Below are 21,648 nucleotides of genomic sequence, written 5' to 3'. Positions count from 1 at the left end.
TTCATATTCTATTCTTTCCTGCCCAATGTGCTGCTAAGCTGAGCACAGGGAGAACCAATGGGAAAAAAGTCTCAGTTTTCTAATTTCTCACACCACTGACAATATGAGGGCAGTCTCCAAGCAGCAACCTGGCATTTTCAGTTTATACATTGGTTAAGAACAGATCTGTGTTTCCTCTTACATGTACACAAGAAGAGGCATGTGTTTTCAAATACCTGCTCATCATATCTGTTTTTGGTATATTTAGGGATATGCTTTAAATAGAAAAATATAAAGTGCCCATCTTGAAAATATAATATGTAAAGAATTATATGCCAACATATAATACCTGGCAACAGCTTGAGCTACTTATGTGGATGCTTTCTATTTAGCACTACAGATTTTCTTTTCTTTTTTCTGTTCCTTCCTGCCTATTGCTGCTAGAGTCCCACTTTCCTTTTAGCCTGAGAGAAAAAGCTCATCATCTTAAAGGACAACATACAAGGGGCTGTTTTCTGCTGATGCAGGACAACATTCCATCACACCAAGTGCTGAGAAATGCAACTAGTAGTAATTCCCAAGCCTTCACCTGTTCTATATGCTAATCTTTCTATTTCACACTCTTGTGATAAGGTCTTCTTAACCCATTCTTCATGTTACAACAGGGACCAGCCATTTTTCAACCATAATCCATTGTGTTTATTCCTACATCATAGTTGTAAATGGCAGAATTAAAGGAAAACCTTCTTGATAGAATGAATATGATATTCCATAACACACTACAGTGTTTAGTTGAACATAGCAATAGGACAGTAGACTCAAACCTATTGTTTGAGTGCTTGGTTTTCCAATGTCTGACTGAGGAGAATTATTGTCACCCTTTGAAATGAGGTAAGGGGTAATGTCAGCTAAAACTTAGCTGATATTTCTGAACTAGCATCTTAGAGACTGCTCTTTACATTGGTTTATTTAGACTAAGTTCCATTGTGCTGTTCAGCACTTTAGGCAATGATTCTAGCAAAGTATTTTTTTATATGCGTATTTGATTCATACCAAATAATCCTGATTACATGAGCTTTTTGAACAATACATCTAGATATATGGCATAAATAAGCTCTGGTTTAATTTGTATCTCTAGTCAATTTAAATTGAGTGGATCAACTGGAAGTGGAATTAATTAGTGATGAAAATTAATTGATGAGAATTTCATCAATTAATGAAATCCATACTATTATGTTATCATTATGTCTGTAAGAGATGAAGAAGAATTTTTTTTTTCCTAATAAGTGCTAGGTTTCACTTATAAATAGATAAATTTTATCTACCGTAACATAAGCATTTATATTAAAAATTGGTTTATAGAACCATTTATTTAAGTTTAATTGATTACTTGATTAATAATATATAGTAAATGAAAGCAGTTACATCTTACACCTTTCTTTTAGGAAGGAAATCCCCTTTTATTTGAGCAGTAGTTCACCTTTGACCATATATTTAAGACATGTGGAACAGATAATACCCCCCCTCCCCAAATTAACCAACATTACAGGAAGCACTTCATTTTTGATCTTGTAAAAGACAAGATAGATAAAAGGCAGAAGAAGAAAACTCAACTGTATCACAATTTGTAGCATTTCTAGCCTATAGAACAGAACTGATGTTCAATGGTGATGGTGTATGAGTTACCCAGTAACAGTGTGGATTGCAGTGTTTTGAACTATCCAGGCATGGGAATCTATCTAGGAAATGATAGAGAAGAGGGGGTAGATAAGGGAATCAATTAATCTAATGTTGGGTCATACTAATTAATTTGATAGGTAAGTTTATAATATACCTTTAGTTCAGACTAAGGAGAGTTGTTCAGACATTCCAGAAGAAAGAGAGACTTGAGAAAATCAAAGATTCTGAGGCAAGAATACAGGGTAAATATAGAATTTGTAGCAGTTATCAGTGGAAAGCTAATATTATATAGGTAATACTTAGCTTGCAGTCCTAGACACGCTTATTATGGAATAAGCCCTATTGAAATGTACAGTCGAATTTATTTTTGAGTGGATATTCCTCAAATTGTGCCATAAGTCCACTCTTAATTAGCTATAAACTTGGAAAGTCGTACTAGAGATCATAAAAATCGTAGTGGAATTTTCTGTGTTCTGCTCAACTGCAAAGCTGGAGCTGGCTTGGGGAAAACTGGGAGCATGATGGCCTGTGAAAGCAGAGCTTCTTTTCCCTTTTCTTTTCCTATAGCAATGCAGCATGCTTCTCCTCTCTAGTATCTTTTCTCTAATCCTGTCACAACCTTCTTCATACTTTGCAATTAAACTCTTGTCACTTGTTTAAAACAGTGATATGTTTTGTCATTGCTTGACAAACAAATACCATATTGCTGCTAGACGGGACTGATTGGAGAGGGGGCGGGGGGGATCTGTTCCTATCAACTATAAGGGCTATTAACAAAATTTACATCATTCCCCTCTTCCCCTATTAATGAAATGCTTTAATTTGCCTGCTTGTCAAAAATTCAAGTTATATTCCTACATAGCTCGGTCATGGAAGACCTTGTTTAAATTGCACAGAATTTCTCAGAGCATGTGTATGTGTGTGTATATGTGTGCTTGTTGTTTTTAATCCACCTGCATGCCTCCCACCTAGCAACATTCTTCTGTCTCTCCCCCAGGGGGCACCCTTCTGCCAGGGAGCGAGCCCACAGTGGACACGGTGTCAGTGCAGCCCATTCCAGCCTACTGGTATTACGTTATGGCCGCCGGAGGTGCTGTTCTGGTGCTGGTCTCCGTCGCGCTGGCCCTTGTGCTCCACTACCACCGGTTCCGCTATGCGGCCAAGAAGAGTGATCACTCCATCACCTACAAAACCTCCCACTATGCCAACGGGGCCCCTCTGGCTGTGGAGCCGACTTTAACAATAAAACTAGAGCAAGATCGCAGCTCGCATTGCTGAAAATGGAACAGGAACACAACCATTTTAAACAAAACAAAACCAGACTTCAGATATGTTGCCTCAATTTTGCACTTTTCTCCTTGCCCAGCATATATGTGAACTCAAGATATCTCTTCCCCCGATCCCTTGTTCTTTGACAAACTCTTAAACTATAATGCTGCATCTTGGAAGAGACTCAGTTGCCCTGTCTCTTTGGAAGCAAATGCTCCTTCATTTCTATTTTCAAAGACTTGATTTTGGGTTTTATCCAGTAGACACCTTGCAAGGAAACTCAAGAGCAAGTCATGAGGCGTATGCAAGAGAATAGGTGTGTGTGCTTGTATATCTATATCTCTATGTATGTAAGTGTGCATGTGTGTGATATTGGCTGGATGGCTCCCTGGGAAGATTACTTAGGACTTGCGTGTACCATTCTGGCTTTCCTCCTGGAATACCTTTTTAAAGCCGAAGACGCTGATTTGTTTCCTTGGCAAAGTGAGCAATGTTTTTTGTTGCCTTATCTAACTCTGGCTGGGTTTATGACTGAGATCCTTTAAGAATGTCAGCTAGCTCAGCTTTCTTTAAAAAAGAAAGGCTTGGCCCAAGACAAATTAAATGTGGCAAGCTAAAAAAAGAAAAGGAAAAATCACTACGGGGGAAAGGAGGAACCCAGAAAGGCTTGGTGATGGTCAAAACTCAGATTATACAGTGTTGCGTTCCCAGACATCAAGAAAACATAGCCATTGTTTTGGTAGTGGAATTAATCCAACAAAACGAATTTTTTAAAGTTGCCTTATAAAAGAGAAGCTCATAATGAATGTTCAGTTTATCTGTTAAACCCAGTCTTAGAGTTATGCATAGATATCAGTACATCAAAGGATTTGGAAGCTCCATAAAATTGAGGTTTATTTAGTTTGATTAGTGAACCTCACGTCGAGAGATACTTCATTTGGGATTTTTTTTGGGGGGGAAGGATTTTTTCCCTTGAAATTTACTAATAATTTACAAAAGACAACTGTTTCCCCTGTTTTCTCTCTCCAAATTTGCATTAATGGCTGACTGATAGAGTTTGTATTTGTTGTCATGTTGCTTCTTGAAATAGTAGTAGTAACATCTGTCAACTAAAACTCCCGAAATAAGGGCGTACTGAAATCCAGATATCTTTGCATCTTTTAATGAAAAAGGTATAAAGGAATTCTCAGTAAGCCTCTCTTTATTGATTTGCTCTGAAATAATGCAATGGAAATGCCTTATATAGACTAACATGTTACAATACACAAAGGTGGTTGGAATTGTTCCATCAGATATATTTTCAAGCAAAATACATCTCCATGGAATTCTATTTCCAATGGTTTTTGCTTTTTTGAAAAACATCCATCATGACTAATTGTTGCTGCATCTTTCTTCAAACTGCCATTCATCCTTTTGCCTTCATGATAGCAGAAATATAGAGCAGAAATGTTGTTGTGCTGGGGGTTTAAGGCTGTGGGAGCGTTCCCCATGGGGTACCTCTTGTGCAAGCCCTCAAGAAATCAATGTGACTTGTGCAATAAAATGGGTGCTGCCTTGAACAACTCCCATCAATCGAATTGTGCAGGAGAGATTCCAAACAAATTGACCCCCACATTTATGTGGGATTAGCAAAGGTCACAAAAGCAGCTGGGGATCCTCTGTCAGAGGCACCCTTTTGTCCAGAGATGTTTGTCATATCCTCCCACCCTGTTATTCAGGTAGCATGCTCTGATGCATGTAGCAAATGGATTCTGCCAAGATACTTGCTTAGGCTGGGCTAATGCCACACAGTGCTGTTTAATGCAGAAATTGTTCTTCAAAGTGCATAGTGAAAAATAAAGGAGGGTGTGTGCTGATAAGCTTTAACTAGATTAGGATGGACATGTGAGAGCAAAAGGTGATCACATATCAGATATCTCAAAATGGGGAGGGGGTGGACATTCTTCAAGGAGGGCCATGGAACAAGGAAAACTCATATTTCAGAAAATATTCAGTATCTCCTCTTAAGATGTGCTTGCTCTTTTGTTTTTTGCTTTTTAGTCCTTTGGTTTTGTAGGACCCAGGAAAACATCTTTCAGAATGGAAGTCATATGTTAGCAAGTATCTTTGACTTTCTGTAGTTGTGGTACTTGTCACAGAAAATCTCCAGTGCAGAATAGTGGTCTATTTCCTCCCAATGGTTTTCTTGATTTTGCCCCAACCCACCCTCAGCAATCAAGTGCAATATGTCCATGAGGATTCTCTATTTCACCCTGAATAAAAAATATGCCTAGTCTGGATGTATTTAACCTGATTGAGATACCCCATTTTAAAATTTCACCAAAGATTCACCTGCCCACCCCAAATACTTACCATCACCTTTCACTCCTCCCCTTACAGCTGTGACACTGTCAGCATCACTCAGTTGCCTGTGTGTGAAAATATCTTGTGGAATTTTGAGATTCTTGACAATGTATTGTGTGGAATGTAATAAAATGATATTTTTATACATAGATCTGTTTTCTTCTTTATCTCACGTTTGAATCTTATGTTTCTAATTTTCTAATATATATGTATATAACATATGTATCTACCTATTGTCCCCTCACCATGAAGTGGCAGAAGGTAAAATAATATCACAAAATTTTAAGACAAATCAGGAGAAATTGTGGCTCCTTAAATTTCCGGCATTATTGTAACCAGATCTGAAGTTATTAGGGACTCTGACCTTATGGAAAAGCAAGACAGGAAGTCTCATAAGATTATCAGTAATACAGGGAAAAAAACTGACTATGGCCCTCTGTCCACTTTTGGATCAGTACAGAGCTCTTTACTCTGTAGGAAGATTTCAGACACTTTACTTTGGAGACTTCAGATTTAAATAGATTAAACCAATGATATGAAATGAAGAATTGGTTTGGATGGTTTGGATTGATTTTATATGCATGCCATTATACTCAAATTTGTTCAAGTTTAATTTTCTCCCTATCAAAAAGCTAAATGATACGATCTCATTAATAGGTCTAATATTGTGGCATACAGTAGATGATGTATTTGGTTCAGTTTACAATTTTCAGTAGGTGAATCTCTTAGTAAAATTGGTGCCATATGAATTTCCATTACCCACAATCATTACGATTTTAAGACAGGTCTCATTTTTAAGCACTGTTCATGTGAGCAGTATATCTTATAAGAAGAGAAAGAACAGACTGCAGATCTGTATATGCATATCTTGTTCACAGAGGTTGATCTCTAATACTGTTTAATACTACTTCTCCCATTTGTAAAATTTGCTTTAGTTCTATGCCCAAATACAGGATTTGATTTTATCAAGTTCCTTTCTTATGCAACCTAAGCGTAGTGTAGTGAATATTGATAATAGCTAGAATTATGAATGTCTGCCATGAATTGCTATTACTCTTCTAACTTCCTGAGGATGAGGAAATCCAAATTGACATGAGATTGGATCTTCACTCTTTTAACTGCCTGACTTCATTTGAAATTGAGATTGGATCCTAATGTTCAATATTGGATCACTGAACTGACATTAATTTCTGAAAGAGCATGGCTATGATCGTATAAAGTGTCTACTACTGATGAGCAATTATGTTCACCATCACACCATCTGGAAAGGAAACAACAAGGAGGTATTCCAGATTGAGCCCTGGGCATTACTTATAGGATCTTGTGCTGCATAATCTTAAAATAAAATCACACACCATTTATGTAGAGGATTGAGACTTTAATGAAAGATTCCTGTGTAGTTGGGGGTTTTTTTCTGTCACTGCTTGTTAGGAATGTAGTCATCTTGATCAACTGAGGCAATTCATAAGATTCATTTGGGATTTGCTAGAGTGTTTAGTTGCTGATTATGATTATACTAGATTTCCCTGGAGAAGATGCCCAGGAGATGAGACACATCATTTCAAATTGTCTCTATGGGATTGCATTTACAAAATAAGGCATGGAACTGCCTTTCCAAAAGCACACTTGAAAAATCTTTGCTAATTAGGCTGGGTATCAGGCCAGCTTGCCCATCAGAAGGTTTAAAAAAAATAAATAAAAGCCTCACTATAACATTGGTCATTTGGCCACTTGAAAATGTGCACAGATCTGAATAGATTAATATTGAGACATGTGGTGGTGTCTCAATTTTAAGAAATTATTTAGTGCACTGTGCAGTCTCTCAGAATAGTGGAATAAAACTCACACTTTGAAGAAAGGTCACTATGGTGGGATATTCGCTACTGAAATGAAAGATAAAGTTAATCTGGGATACCATATCAAAGCCAAGAAAAAAAAAGCCAAAGGAAATTCAAGAGAAGGCAGAATACTTTTAGTAAATGTGGTTCTATTTCTTGGAGGAACTAGCACATTTCAGATATTTTTTAATAGAAGGATGATAGAACAGTCAGTCAAATTTTATTTTGGTGAAAGATCGATACTCTTCAGGAGTTCTATCCAAACATTTGATTTCAGGATCATTAGCTCTGGTGTATATCTTAAAATGTAATATAAATATGATCGTACCAAGGGTCCACATTCAACCCAATGGAAGCAAAACAAAAAATGTAATTCAGTTTCACATGAATTAATTATATATAATATGTTTACTCCATTTCTATTTGTAACACCTTCTGTTACTTTAAAAACTTGGCAGCAATATTTAGAGATTTAAGATTTGAGGGCCCACACAGTCTTCTGGAACCTCAGATTGTGTACCATTATTTCAGAGCAATAACTTACATGGCTAGGCATTCATGTAGTGTTGTGAGTTCATTAAAAACATTGGGATATTTTTTAAAGGAAAAATATTTAATTTATTTATAGTAACTTAATTATATGAAATCAGGTGATGCTTCAAGTAGCATGAGCAAAGACAAGAAATTTGTCAACTCAGGAAAGGGATGCATCCCAAGAGAAAAGCTCTATGCTAACACATTACATATTCTATCAATAATCCCTAAAGGGTTAAATTCATTATGGTTGGGAAATATTTGCAGCTTTAACCAAGAATTAACAAAGGATTATTTAAAGCCCAACTATTCTGAAACTTTATTTTATTTCTAAGAACCATTGTGTTGCAAACTTCACACTTCAGAATTAACTGCACAAGAAGCAATTCAGGAAGGCTTTATTTATATAAACTGTGCTATGTCTTACACTGGCAAATGTTTAACTGAAAAATCATCTTGAACCCAGTGAATGCATCTAAATAATTCACAACAATGTGCCAAAGTCTTCTTTTAAAATCTTTTACATTCTTCAAATTGTATTCAATTGATCACAGTGATTAGTTTTCATCTTAAGTATTGTTGTCAGCTGGATAAAGTAGTAAAGGGGAATACAAATGGTCTTTTGCTATTTATTTGCATTAGGGGGAGGGTCTCTTTAGGCACCTTAGGCAGAATTACTCCAAACAATTCAACTGATTATATTGGAGGGGAAAAAAGCCCAGAGAAACAAATGCAAATAGAGGAACTCTTCAGAAGTTAACATCCCAAGCCATGCTGGGATCAGAGGTCCAATGGTTCTTGTTTTTAGATAGCCAAGTTTATGGCTGCAGATATGACATTTGGACAAAAAAGTGATGGCCTGATTTCAATTGAAGATATTGAAGAGAGGGGGGTCTGAAGATCAAACATTGAAATGGTAAGTAATTGGAAAAGAGCAAGTGATTTCCATTTTACACAATGACAAACTGGTAGAAATCACTCCATCAAAAGAAATGTGTGGCACTTTAAGATTATTTTTGGATATACTTTCCTGGAGCACAGAACAGTTAGTCAGATGCCTAGAATATGACCTTGAAAAATAAATATTCTGTAAACCTAGTGTACTTTCCTTTCCTAGCACTGTCCTCTGTGTTTCTGATTAAATGCACTGTGAGCCAAAGATCTTTCTGCAATAATAAATGGACTTGTCTTCAAAATCCAGTAAGAGATTATTATGACTAGTCCTCTGAAAACTCAGGGAAAATAAAACTCGAGCAAAGAAGGCTACAAATTAGGCAGGTTTTTCAAAACAAGTAGGATTTACTGAGGAATTCAGATACATTGTCCCATCAGATACATTTGCTTTCAAGTCAGATTGGATTCCCGGTGACTTCCTGAGCAAACCCCTGCAGTTCACTCGGCAACGTTTTTCAGAAGTAGTTTGCCTCTGCCTCCTTCCTAGGCCTGATTGAAAGCTTTTGTACTTCAGGTTTTCTTACTTATAGTCCAACACCTTTAACCACTAGGCTAAACTGGCTCTCACCTACCAGACATAAACATTACTTTTTTAAAAAGAGTAAAAAAAAAATCCGAAACAGCTGGTTCTGAAAGCACTCAAACTACCCATTCCCCTCCCTTCCTCCCAGAACATCTGTTTGAAGACACCTATGGCATTCCACTGCATTGTTTTCCTGTTTGATAGTATATGCCACTATAACCTTAGCAGACAATGTCTTCAGTTCGTATCTGAGGTAAGATAGAAGGAGAGATGGATGAAGGGTTAGGTTTCACTTCCCGAAAGAACATAATCTGTAGTTAGTGGGCTTCAGCTACCTCGTACACAAAGGAAGGGAATATGCTTGCTGAAATATAAGGGTGTTAGATTGGTGCCTGCCTGCTTCACATTATTGTAATATGAGAAAATGGAGGCACTCAGGCCTTCCGTCCCGCTCTTTTTTAGGCCCACAAGTCATTCCCCCCCGCTTCCTTTGTGCTGGGAGGCAAAGTAAGAACTCTGGCTCCAGCAGATGGGCGAGAGCCAAGAAGGAGGGAGGCAGGAGAAACTATTGCAAAAACAACAGACATTACTGGGTATACACTGCAGGGAGTCACAACCGATCAGCAGTTCCCTGTGGTGCCAAACACATGTTTTAATACACCAAATGTTCCCTTTTTCAGCACGTAAGAATACAGGCATATTTCCAAAATGTCACACATGAAGCAGCTCTAATGCTTCCTCCTGGCTTTAAGTGTGTAATAATAATAATAATAATAATAATAATAATAATAATAATAATAATAATAATAATAATAATAATAATAGAGATAAATCAAGTCTTCTCACTCTCGGGAGTCTGAGGACTTTTCCACATAGGTCTTAAATCACCAGATAGCTCATCTTAATGCAGGTTATGTTTTCTGTGTAAAACAGAAAGCGAGGACAGAATATGTAATGTAAATGAGCATTTTGGCCACAATAAATGCCTATTAGCAATAAATATCTTCAGTTAATTGGAATGCGGAGAGGAACTAAAGACAAAGGATTATCTTTGCTTGAGAGCAAGAACTCAAAACAAAGAAGAAGAAGAAAAAGAAGAAGATGACGACAAATTTGGGGGTAAATCAGCCTTCCCAAGCAGTAGGCTCTCTATCATCTCATTTGTCTGAAGGAGACAGATAGGGAAGGCTGGGCAGGAAAAGACAGTTGCTTCCCCAGATTTCGTTGGTCTTGGAATTTGCAACCCTTGGGCTTAATGGACACTTAACTTCCTTGCCAGTGGGTGGCACTTTAGGATCCAAAATGAAAATGGTAATCATCAGAAAAGATTATCCAGTGTGGGTTGTTTCAGTACGCAACAGAATCCTTGAGTATCCAACCAAGAAGCTGGCAAGCGGACATCAGAGGTTTGGGGTGAGACTGTTGAAAGCATTTCCATTTGACAAATGTACTTATTAAGTTATGGTGGGGATAGGGGAAGCTTCTGTCATTGACCAGATCATTCAAATACTGAAATGCTAATCCTAGCACATACATGTACGTACCTGTACATACATATACAGACAGACATGCATACACACACACACACACACACACACATACATACAGCAGCAGCAGCAGCAGTGTTATGCAATTCATGTGTAGACAGCACCTGGAGTAGAATCATGGAGTCAACATTAGCCAGTTGCATCTTTTGGGCATAAACCCAGAACACAGGCAACCATTGACAGCGCTCCAGAGAGTTTCAGATATCATTTTCGTAACTCTACCTAAGTACCAAGAATTAGCCATCAAGCTATCATTCTACAATAGTCACCCTGCTTTTTATGCCTCACAGACATCTCTGCTATACATAAAATTGATATTGTGATGGTAAGTAAGCCTTAAGACAATCTTTCAACTTTGAGTTATCTTCTCATCTCAAACTCACCCTCAACATTTGATTGTAAGATAGTAGACTGTTCGCAATCCTAATTTGTTTGGTAGCCTGGTCAATAATACTGTGAAGGAATTTTCACTTTAGATTTCTAGCTTGCTTGAATTGAACTCTCTTTGCCATCTGAGCCTCATCATCCTAACACCTTAATCCATGCCCCTCCTATATGCCTACTTCAAACAGCTAAGATACAGTGTGGTTTGCTTGCTTTTGAGTTGGCACAAGATGCATAAACCTGTCTTCTATGTTTTAGAATTCTGTCTGAGCTATAAAGTTGTTTCATACTTTATCAGTGGTGAAATTCAAAAATTTTTCCCAGCGGTTATTTGGGCGTGGCTTGGTGGTCATGTGACTGGGTAGGTGTGGCTTGGTGGTCATGTGACCGGGAAAACCAACTATCATTCTTTACACAAAAATAACACTAAAGCTACACAACTGACTCATACACAATGCAAAAGCAGCTGCACTTCACACAAAATGGCCCCTGCAACAAGCAGGAATCTCACAGAGTCACAGAGAGCTCAAAAATCATCTATCATACTTTACATACAAAATGTCACAAAAGCTATACAACTGACTCACACACAATGCAAAAGCAGCTGGACTTCACACAAAATGCCCCCTAACAAACTATCACACTTTATACAAAAATACTGATTTGGGCAATAGGCACTAAAAAAATGCTTTAAAAAGTAAAAAAAAAAAAAAGTTCCGGCGATCAGCTGTGCTGTGTGATTATCAGAACTTTTTTTTTACTTTTTGAAGCATTTTTTTACTACTGGTTCGGGCGAACTAGTAGCATTTTTACTACTGGTTCGGGCAAACCGGCCCAAATCAGTAGCATTTCACCTCTGTACTTTATAAATTATATATAGCTATATATCAAGCTATTAAGTTAGTTCAACTTAATAAAAATAGTCTTTGTATTAAGTGTTAAATCAGGCCACCAAGAAAATACATGGAGAAAATTGTATTCCATCTATCTACTGTGTTTCTCTAAAAGAAGGCCGGGTCTTATTTTTTAACTATGTGCCTCACCCCACCCCCTCACCCTGGGGTGACTGGGGTCTTAATTAGGGCTAATTTTGTGGGTGGGGCTTAATTTGATTGCACACGCTCAAAAATGTGATAGGGCTTCTTTTCAAGGTGGGCCGTCTTTTTGGAGAATCACAGTATATACTATTAAAACTCTTGTTGTCACGACCTCTAACTGGGGGAAATGGTGCATCATAGGGCAACAGTTTTCCAACTAAGGTGTTACTTATGGGCTAACTTACAGAATGCATACAAAATCTGGGACCCATCACTCCCACGGGAATGAAATTTGGGGAATTTATTACTGCTTCAGTGCTACTGCTATGGGCTACTGTGGTCATGTAATCTTCATTTTCAATGTTCCATAACAGTTTCACAATCCCTCACTCCCTCCTCCACCCAGCAGCAGCCACTTACTTGCCTGTTGGCAAGGGAAAGGAAGACATTTCCTAAGCTCCCTACCAGATTCCTCAATGGTAAAGCTTAATAGGAAGCCAACAGCAAGTCAGAAATCATACTTGCTCCCACTGCTTTTTTGCCTGCCCTTGGTCATTCTGTTTCTCTGATTAGGTAAGGAAATGTCTCTGAAACAATGACCCAATGGGGCATGGGTTGTCTAGTTGTTTCTAACATTCCACAGCTTTCTGCATTCTGTCCTCTTCCTCCATCTTGGCTTAGATCCCTCGTTCCCTCCTCCAACCCATCTAACACCTAAAACAACATCCATCTAATCAGTGTACTCCTCCAAATGTGTCCCACTGATGCTTTTCCCTTTGTAAGTTTGCCTCTTTGTCCGATTTGTCTTGGTTTACTATATTTTTTTGAGTTATATCCCCTCTCTTGCACTTTGGCAGTCAAAACTGCTTTCACCCTCTCCGCCCAAGAATGATTCAACCTGTTCTGGAAGCCTTCCAGATTTTGTTGGCTTTTCCTAAGATTCAGTAAAAGACATCTTATTAACTTTTGGACAATGAGTGCCAGTAGTCTAACTCTATTTTGATCCAGGGGGGGAAATCCTTTTTCTACAGATTCATTTTCCTCCAAAAGATTATTTAGAAGCTAAGAAATCTAACTCCCTCTCCTGGGATCAGTGTCTCAGTCAGGCTTTGAGATTATTTAGCTTTGTTTGTCTAGTTGACTGTATATATGTATATGAAATGTTCCCATTTTTAGAAAGTTGCCTTGGAGTTGATAGCTTTCAGACTCCAACCTAATTAAAGATGCTACCAGAGATACTATGTGCTAAATTTCTAGAAAAATGTGTAGTTGTATCTATAAATCTGGAATTCTTGGGACAATTTGGTGGTAAAAGGAAGGGCATCTAACCCTTGAATTCTTCTGTCTGTCCATATATCCTGATGGAGTTAGAGTCTTAATACCATAATAACAGACAAACAGGCTGCAAGCAATTATTGCTCATTGATGTTATTATTGTTGTCTCTGTATCTGCATGTCTGGGAAATCTTTGGCTCTTCAAATGTCTACTTGCTCTACCAATGCAGCTGAATCAATTGACACTAGGTAGTGGGAGCTAAAGTTATCTGCAGATGCTGCTAAAATTCTAGCATTGGCCTGGTATTAATGTGTGCATCCTTGTTCTTCTTTGTGCAATCCACAAAGTAAACATCTGTAATTAGCAGTTCTGAAGGATAGTGATAGTGTGTCAGCTTTTTTTCTTCTGCTTCCATAATGCAAGATAATTTCCTTCAGGGTTTTTTTCCCCATAAGGTTCTCTTAGGAAATGACAAGAGTCCCTTGCTTTCCTAGTGAAAGGAAGGCTGGTGCCAAATGTTTGTTCCTCTGCTAATGCAAAATTGTCTTGCTTAAAGCTTTGCTGTAAATCTTTTAGACAATCTATCTCTAGAACCTTAGTATGTTTTATTAAAGTAATGGTATAGATTTAAATACTTTTCACATACCCACCCCCTCAGCCCAATAATGGTATATTTACTACTTAGCTTGCTTTGAGCTTATGAGTTTAAATATTCTGAATTAAAAATACTTTCTGCAGCTCTTACAAACACTGTTGGCTATTTATTTTATATACGATTTTTAGATTTATAGTTTATGTATACTGTTCCAATCATAGTAGACTGACCAGTGCACAGTGCTAATCAAAAACACCGTAATAATTTAATAACATAAACAAGGGTATTTGAGTCAAGCTCTTTTCTATATTGGCTAAATCCAATCTTTTTCTTCAATAAACAGGTCATATTATAAAGGCATATGGTCCAAACTAGGATGTTCAGCAAGCAGAACTGAAGCGTTAGAGGACACTTAACTGCTTCAGTTTTACTTTTCACTTGAACGTCTCAATTGTGCTGGAGTTTAGACTGACCAAATAACCACAAAGAGAAGACACAATCACATCACATTACACTAGTCTATGTGGTCAACAAAGTACATATTCATCCTGTGACATCATTGCTCAGTTTGGCAATGCAGCAGGTCACAAAACTAATTGGGTTCAAGTCACAACTCTTCCACAGCCATAGTTATACTGATAGCTTTGGACTTCCATCCCAAGGGAGTGCACAAATATTGTATGAGGGCAAGTGTCCTGGAGCACCCTGGATAAAGGAAATTTACTACCGGTTTTCTGTCCCACTATGGTGAGAACTGGCTATAAATCATATTCATTGTCTCCATGACAAATTAGAAAGTGGATTGGCACCAGAACTTTGAATGATTTTTTTGGAATCATCTTCACTACAACTATTTGCTGTTATTTACAAAATAAAGCAGTGTGTTTTATGACAGCTGTTATTCTGTAGCTCAGAACTCAGCCCTGATAAATAAATATAAAACCCAAAGTTGTGTTTCTCCAAATGAAGGATGGCCTGCTGGCAGTCCATAGGTGGACTTACTTTAGACTTACTATAACCCTAAACCAGATTGGTAGTGGTGGGACAAGCAGTACCTTTGGACCCAGAAGGAAAGCTTTTCAGTGAAACTGCATTGTGGGTAAGGACACATTGCAATGTGCAAATTATAATCTGAAATAATCTTTGCTCCTCACTTAAAGCATCAGCCAGGAGCTTCTGCTCCATTTGAATTCAAATTGAATTTATATTTGAATCAAATAAGCAGTGCCAGCCCGCAGTTTATTTAACTCCTATCCTTACTTCTCAGCCTATATTTCAGCTGCCAGGTGTAGGGCAGGATGATGGTCAGTTTTTACTGGCCCACAGCCATAACTGACATTGTTTTGAGACTCCAAGGGGCAACATAGGTGGGACAAGGATGAAAAAGGTGTAAAGCTATCTTTTCCTTGCTAGGAGGAGATTTATTAGGTTTTTTAAAAAAAGGTTATTAAGTCTACTATGCTAGTTAAATTAACCCTTTTCATCTTGTTCCTTGCCACAACATGTTAAAAATAGTTTTACTGATGTTCAGTGATAAGACACAGAGAAGATGCTAGGGGTTGCAAGGAATGGGTCCAGAGCTGCAGGTTGTCTGCCTCTATGCTGGGGAAAACCTGGATGCCTGCATGTATTTGTTTCTCCATGACCCCCAAAACTGATGCAAGCTTTGTAAATGGAATTTAAATAGAGAGAGCTGCTGCATATGCTGCCTCTTCTAGTATTTTGCTATATAGAAAAGCAGAACTCCTCTGCAGATGTTTAAAGTGGGAAAAAGTAGAAGAAATGAATTTTTTTTTTTTGTCTCATCTCTGTGTACTGAAAATCAGATTCTTTTAGTGAAACAATCCTCTATGGTATCCAGAGATATTCATTTACCTTTACAATCAATACCAGTCTCATTTCTGATTTAGGGGGGGAGGCACCATAAAGAATCAATACAGTGGCTCTGCACAACCCATCTCTCACACTAACATTTTTAAAGACTGGAGCAATTAGCCTTCTAAGCCAGCCTTCCTCAATCTGCAGCAGTTAGAATGACCAGCCAGAACAGAGTTTGGATAGGAGCAGCAGAGGAAAACTTTTGTAGGAACCCAAGTTGGAGGACACTCTTCTATTGCAAAGATGCTGTCCCTTATCCCTAATTTTCCCAGCCATCTTTGGCAGCTGGCTGTATAGGGCTGAAGTTGTGTCATCATGTCCTTTGATTCGAGCCCACTGGCTCTTTTCCGGCTCTGTACTATCCTTCTAATGGACTGAGCAAAAATGATAAAATAGGCAATCAGCCAGTTTATAAGACACTGCTTACAATAGCTTTTATGTCATTAATTTTCCCCAAGGTTTTACATTTCACTGTTGGATCTCAGCCTGTATTTAGGAAGGTATTTGCCTCTAGAAGTTGCTGTCCAAACTATAACAACTGTTTATGGTTTTCAAATTCTGAAAGAAGCCAGTAAATAAATATTTCTCTAGGTAGTATGTCTAACCTAAGTAATAACACCTGCCTTCACTTCGGAATCACTGTGTACATATATGTGGGTAGCTGTGTTGAGGCCAATAGAATCAATATAGTTCCTCCTAGCAAGACTACAAATTGACCTACCAGCTCCTCTAAAGCCAATCAGATTAAAGTGCCTTTCTATCAAGCATTCAGCCCTTTCTCACTTCTGGATCAGGCTGAGAGAAGGAAACACTCTTTTATTTAGAGAGATAGCCATGCTGTAAGGCAGCAATGGAAATATATGTATCTGAGGTTAATTGGATCTTCACACACACACACACACACACACACACACACACACACACACACACGGCCTCTGTTCTCCAGTGATCAGTTTCCTCACTGTGTTTAATTCATGGTATTGGTTTGGCAATAAGATTGATACAGAAAGATCACTGCAGTGAAATATCCAACAACTACCTTTGGAATACCAATTGTAGTTTTTGCCAAATAACCATCATTTGCACACTTAAAGAGTTTCAGACTATTATCACAGTGAAGAAGGGATGCCACATTTAACAACGGTAAGTGGCAATATAAAATTATTACATATACTTATTGGAAATAGGATTGGCACTCACTCCTGCCATTGCCCAAACACTCTACATTTCTCATTACATGATTCATAGACTATATAGGAAAGGAAGTGGGAATATGAAGAATAAAGATTTTGATCAAACAACAGCCCCAACAGTATCAGTAAAGCATGAACGTCTAGAAAGTGTAAATAAATGTTTATGCAAATGTTCTCTTTATTCAAGGGCAAATTTCTTCCTAGAAGGCTTGAAGAGTGAGTATTAACTATTCAATACTCAAATAGTTTTTGATGCATCCCGAACAAATCAGAGAGATAAAAGAAAATTATAATATCATAATCAGCTGTCCTGATCTACAGATTTCTGCATGATTGCTCCTAAAGACCAGAAAGGTTAGAAGAAATCTAGGCTGACAGGAGAGGGGCTCGTCTCCTCTAGTGAATCAACTAGTCAACACTGTATAGCATCCTTTCTGCAGTGAACAAAGCCTGGAGTTCCATTTGGGACCATGAGAGGTCTCTTGGCAAAAAGCTTTTTCCATGATCAGATTATCCCTTGAGCTATTGGGGGTCTCTCTCTCTCTCTCTCTCTCTCTCCCTCTCTCTCTCTGTCTCTCTCTTTCACTTTCAAGTTATTCGTTTTAGAATAACTGAGAAATCTGAGATATGTATTGTGTCTTATTTCAGCAACAGGTTTGCATTTAAAACTAAACCAAAGGAGACATAAGAAATAGAAAGAATGCATTTGCTTAGCCTAACAGTGACATGATTGATACCTTCCATAAAGATAGCTGACCTTTGTCTGCTGGCATGTCAAGCCACCAAGTGCCTTGTGCTTGTCTGATTAGAATAGACATAGCAGAGATGTATTGAAAAGTTGCTGTCCTGATAAATATATATGTAGAAGTGTAATATATACACACAAACTAGGTTTCATTTTCCTCCGGTGTCCCTGAGAGAGGTCACAGGGAAGAGGACAAGGTTGAGCATATTTTAATGCCCATTAGGTTATGTGGGAGAAATACTGAGTATACAAAGTCCTGTTCTATTAAACCTCAAAAATGTTAGTTTTAGAGATAAGCTATTCTTTCTCCTAACTTCTTTCATGTAGGCACTTCCTCTTGGCCATGTTAATGTGCACTCCTCTGGTCTTTGAATTGGTATAAAAGTACATTGACTTATTTTACATCATCCCCACAACAAACCGTTTTGGTGCGTTGGCAACAAGGCCAGAGTGTGGTACTGCCCCTACAGATTAATGTGGGACATTTTCAGGGCAGCAATTGGTGGATTCCCTGAATTCTAGTCTCCTCCTATATAGTCATACCTGCCAATAGGAAAAGCAATTGCCAATACCTCTCTAGAACTGGTAGCCAGCAGGAAAATGAAACACCATTCACTTTCAGTAATACAGGTTGGTGCAGGGCTCCAGTTGCTGTCTTCCTCTGTGCCACATCAACCAGTCAATCGAAGATATTTCTAATTTTGGCTTTGGAGCTTTTTGCATAGGACTTGATCACTTGGGAAATTGATAACCTTGGGGTTTTTTTTAAAAAAATCTATTCTTTGCAAGCCAGGTATCCATTCTCTTTTTCAGCCAAGCCAAAAGGGATATGGAGGGCGGTGCCCAATGAGAGGCTATGAGACCCATATTCCTGTGTAAAACAAATAAATACTGATCTTCCAGGAGCCCAAGAACGCAACCTGTGAGTTGAACTACAACTAGCAGAGAAATCAACAAATCTCCTTCTCACTGCATCTTCCATTCCTTCCAATATTACTTATCCAACTTGTCAGGTGATTTTTGTTTTGTTTTATTTAGGCTTTGACATCACTTTATCAGTTTTCAGCAGTGGCATTTGTTTGGGAAGCTCCGGTAGATTCCCATATCAAAATAAAAGCTACAAGCCAGGTATTCATCCTCTCATGCAGGTCAACCCAAAATGGCCATAGAGCCAGTGATCAGAGATGACACAAGAAGGGGCAAATCTACAAGTGGCAAGTAAGAGCTGTTCACTGAAGTCACTGACAGATTCTAGTCACTGAAATGTTGTAAATTGACTATAAAGCAAGATGTTTGGAGGAGAAGGAAAATGCCACTTTAACAGCAGAAGCATGAAAGATTCTTTTCACAGCATGCTGCAATGACACCAAGAAGGCATTGTAAAGATATATTCCTTAAAAACAGTGAGATATCTGTATTGCAGTAATAGGAATGTGAGCATGAGATCTTAGTCCCAAGAGTAATGCCATAGTTCCCATTCATCTCAGAGGCAATGTTTAAGGTGCTTCTGGGTTGAATGTCATAGTTTCTTGATGCGCATCAGATATTCATGGGTCCATTTTCTCAATTCTCTCCCTAATCAGTAAGGCTGATTTGCATTCTATAACTTTTGTAAAGAACTTTACAAAGTTTACCATAAAGTAATAGGAAGCATTTGTTCCAGATTCCATTGTAAAGTGTCTATTCCTACTTTCAGTCTTTACTTAGATGTTATTTAATAATAAACTCTGATGGGATTTCTAAGGTTAAACAGAGCATTTCCCTTTCTAGGAGAAGCCTTGCAAAAATAGTATTTGTCACAAGGAAAGTGAGCATGTCACTCAGTATATGATAATATGGTTGAGAAAGCATATTCTTGGCTCAGCCGTCTGTTATTGTTCTTCTTATGGGGGCAGTCATGTTTGATTTCTGATACTGACTCATTGGGAGGGAAGAAGTTTCCATGCTGTGTAATAATTAAATTTCTGGTAGTTTAGTGACGACTTTCTGAAATTGTGTTTGGAAGTATATAAGAACTGGTGCCATCTAGTGCTTTCAGTGAAACAATGAAAGTTTCTGTCATAATATTACATTGTTTGTTCTCAGCAAACAAAATAAAGCATAAAAATAAACCTGCAGCATTGAAATAAAACTTTAAGAATTAGCCCAATATAGTGAACTGCAGCCAGTATAAGGAATTTACCAAGTTTAATTTAAAAATCAATAAAATAACAGATGACCGAGAAAATACGTCAAACCTTTTAAACAATTGGATTTTCAGAGTTTTGTCAGTATTGTAACTGATGGGGCCATCTGCAAATCTTCAAAGAGGGAGTTTCATAAATGGGGGGCAATTAATGAGAAGGCCAATTACCTGATGTAGTTTATTGGGTCACGGGTTTTGACTTCTGGATGGAAACTTGGCACGATAGTAAGTATCTAGAATGCAGGGATGACGCTGAGGCAAAGACCCACAGCTGAGTGCCTTGCGGGAGCTAATGGAGTTTCTTTGGTCAAGAGGAAAGCCACATGCTCACCAGAATGAGCTCCAGAGAGCAGTTCCTCATTAGGAAGCCTATAGGACAGTAATGGCTAACCTTTTACGTCACCATATACTAGCCTGCGTGCCAGAAATGGCACACAAAACCATCCCGCCTGGAGCACATGGCCTCACTGGCCTTTGCACGCACGGGAGTGCTGATACCTGGAAGGGCGGCACCGGCTGTCCATCACACATGCGCGAGCCGGCACCCAAACCCCGGTTTCTGGTAGCCGACAAACAGCTGGCCATTGCACATGCGTATGATGTAAACCCAAAAGTTTGGATGCCGGCTTGCGCATGCACAACGGAATGCTACTCTTCTGAGTTTTGCCACTCCCACACACGCAACTGTTGTGGCCCGCCAGTGGCCTGCGTGGATCGTGGCTGATCCCGACGATGAGGAGGCTGGTGTGCTGTTACTCCAGCAGCCGGTGCAGCCGGTGCTCGCATCAGACAGCGAGGAGGCTGAAGAGGATGTGGTGCCAGAGGCAGAGACTCAGCCAGGACCTTCAGAAACTCCAGAGGCTCCTTCAAGTGCAGAGAGTGAAGTGGAGGAGCCTCTCCTCAATGCTCGAGCACGCAGGGCTGCCAAAAGGCAGGAATGGCTACTCAGGAGGAGGAGGTCTCCTCGAGAGTAAGGCTTGAGGATAATTGGCCACTCCCTTAGCCTATTTAAGTCACACGCCATTAGTAAGTTTCTTGCTAGAAACAACTTGCAATTATCATCAGAGCATTTTTGGAAAAGTCTTATCGTATCTTGTTTTCTGGGCTGGTTGCCAACCTTTGCCGGACTTTGGTTTATTCTTGCTACTTAATAAATTTGATAAGGACCGTTGGTGTGTGTCAATATCCTCGGGAATCCAGAGCTGGGGCAGAACAGTGACGGTCAGCTGACCGGCGTGCGTGTGTGCATAGGAATGTGGAAGAGGAGCCAGTGAGGCCGTGCATTCCTCGCGGGATGGTTCTGCGTGCCGCTTATGGCATGCATTCCATAGGTTCACCAACACAGCTTTAGGATTTGGTGGGAACCTGTCAATAATTCACAAGTAGTGGGTGGAGGGATGATACAGCATGCACACAGCCTCACACAAAGCCTGCTTAAACAATAGTGGGTTTGCCCAACCCATTTTCTAAAGCACTTCCATGAAATGAAAAAAAAATTAAAATGACAAAGATCTTCAATATAGTAGAAGAGCAAAAGCCATCCAGGTACAGTAACTGTACCTTCAGCCTCCGGGGAGGATTACAATACAAAGTAAGAAAATAACTGTAAGTAAGAAAATAACTGTAAGTAAGAAAATAACTGTGCTCTACGCACAGTTACTCATGCGCTAGTCACCTCCTGTCTTGAC

The 21,648-nt window shown here is 38.8% G+C and overlaps 1 protein-coding gene across 4 annotated transcripts in view; it reads left to right on the top strand.

The window, feature by feature from the left end:
- NRP2 (neuropilin 2) overlaps window positions 1-21,648 on the top strand; it is a 207,475-nt gene that overhangs the window by 173,193 nt on the left and 12,634 nt on the right. For 2 of the 4 annotated variants that reach the window (XM_070933223.1, XM_070933221.1), the window contains exon 16: window positions 2,657-4,160. The exons of the other annotated variants lie outside the window; for them this stretch is intronic. In XM_070933223.1, coding sequence (XP_070789324.1) covers window positions 2,657-2,937 — 281 coding nt within the window. In that variant the 3' untranslated portion in view covers window positions 2,938-4,160. Of the gene's footprint in view, window positions 1-2,656; window positions 4,161-21,648 lie in introns of those variants that run through there. 4 annotated transcript variants of the gene reach the window in all.

This window comes from Pituophis catenifer, unplaced genomic scaffold (genome assembly GCF_029215685.1).
Source record: "Pituophis catenifer annectens isolate HBS135680 unplaced genomic scaffold, rPitCat1.0.hap2 SCAF_1, whole genome shotgun sequence".
In the NCBI taxonomy this organism is placed as follows: Eukaryota; Metazoa; Chordata; class Lepidosauria; order Squamata; family Colubridae; genus Pituophis; species Pituophis catenifer.
Note: the sequence above shows the minus strand (reverse complement) of the source record. Positions and strands in the feature narration are given on the sequence as shown.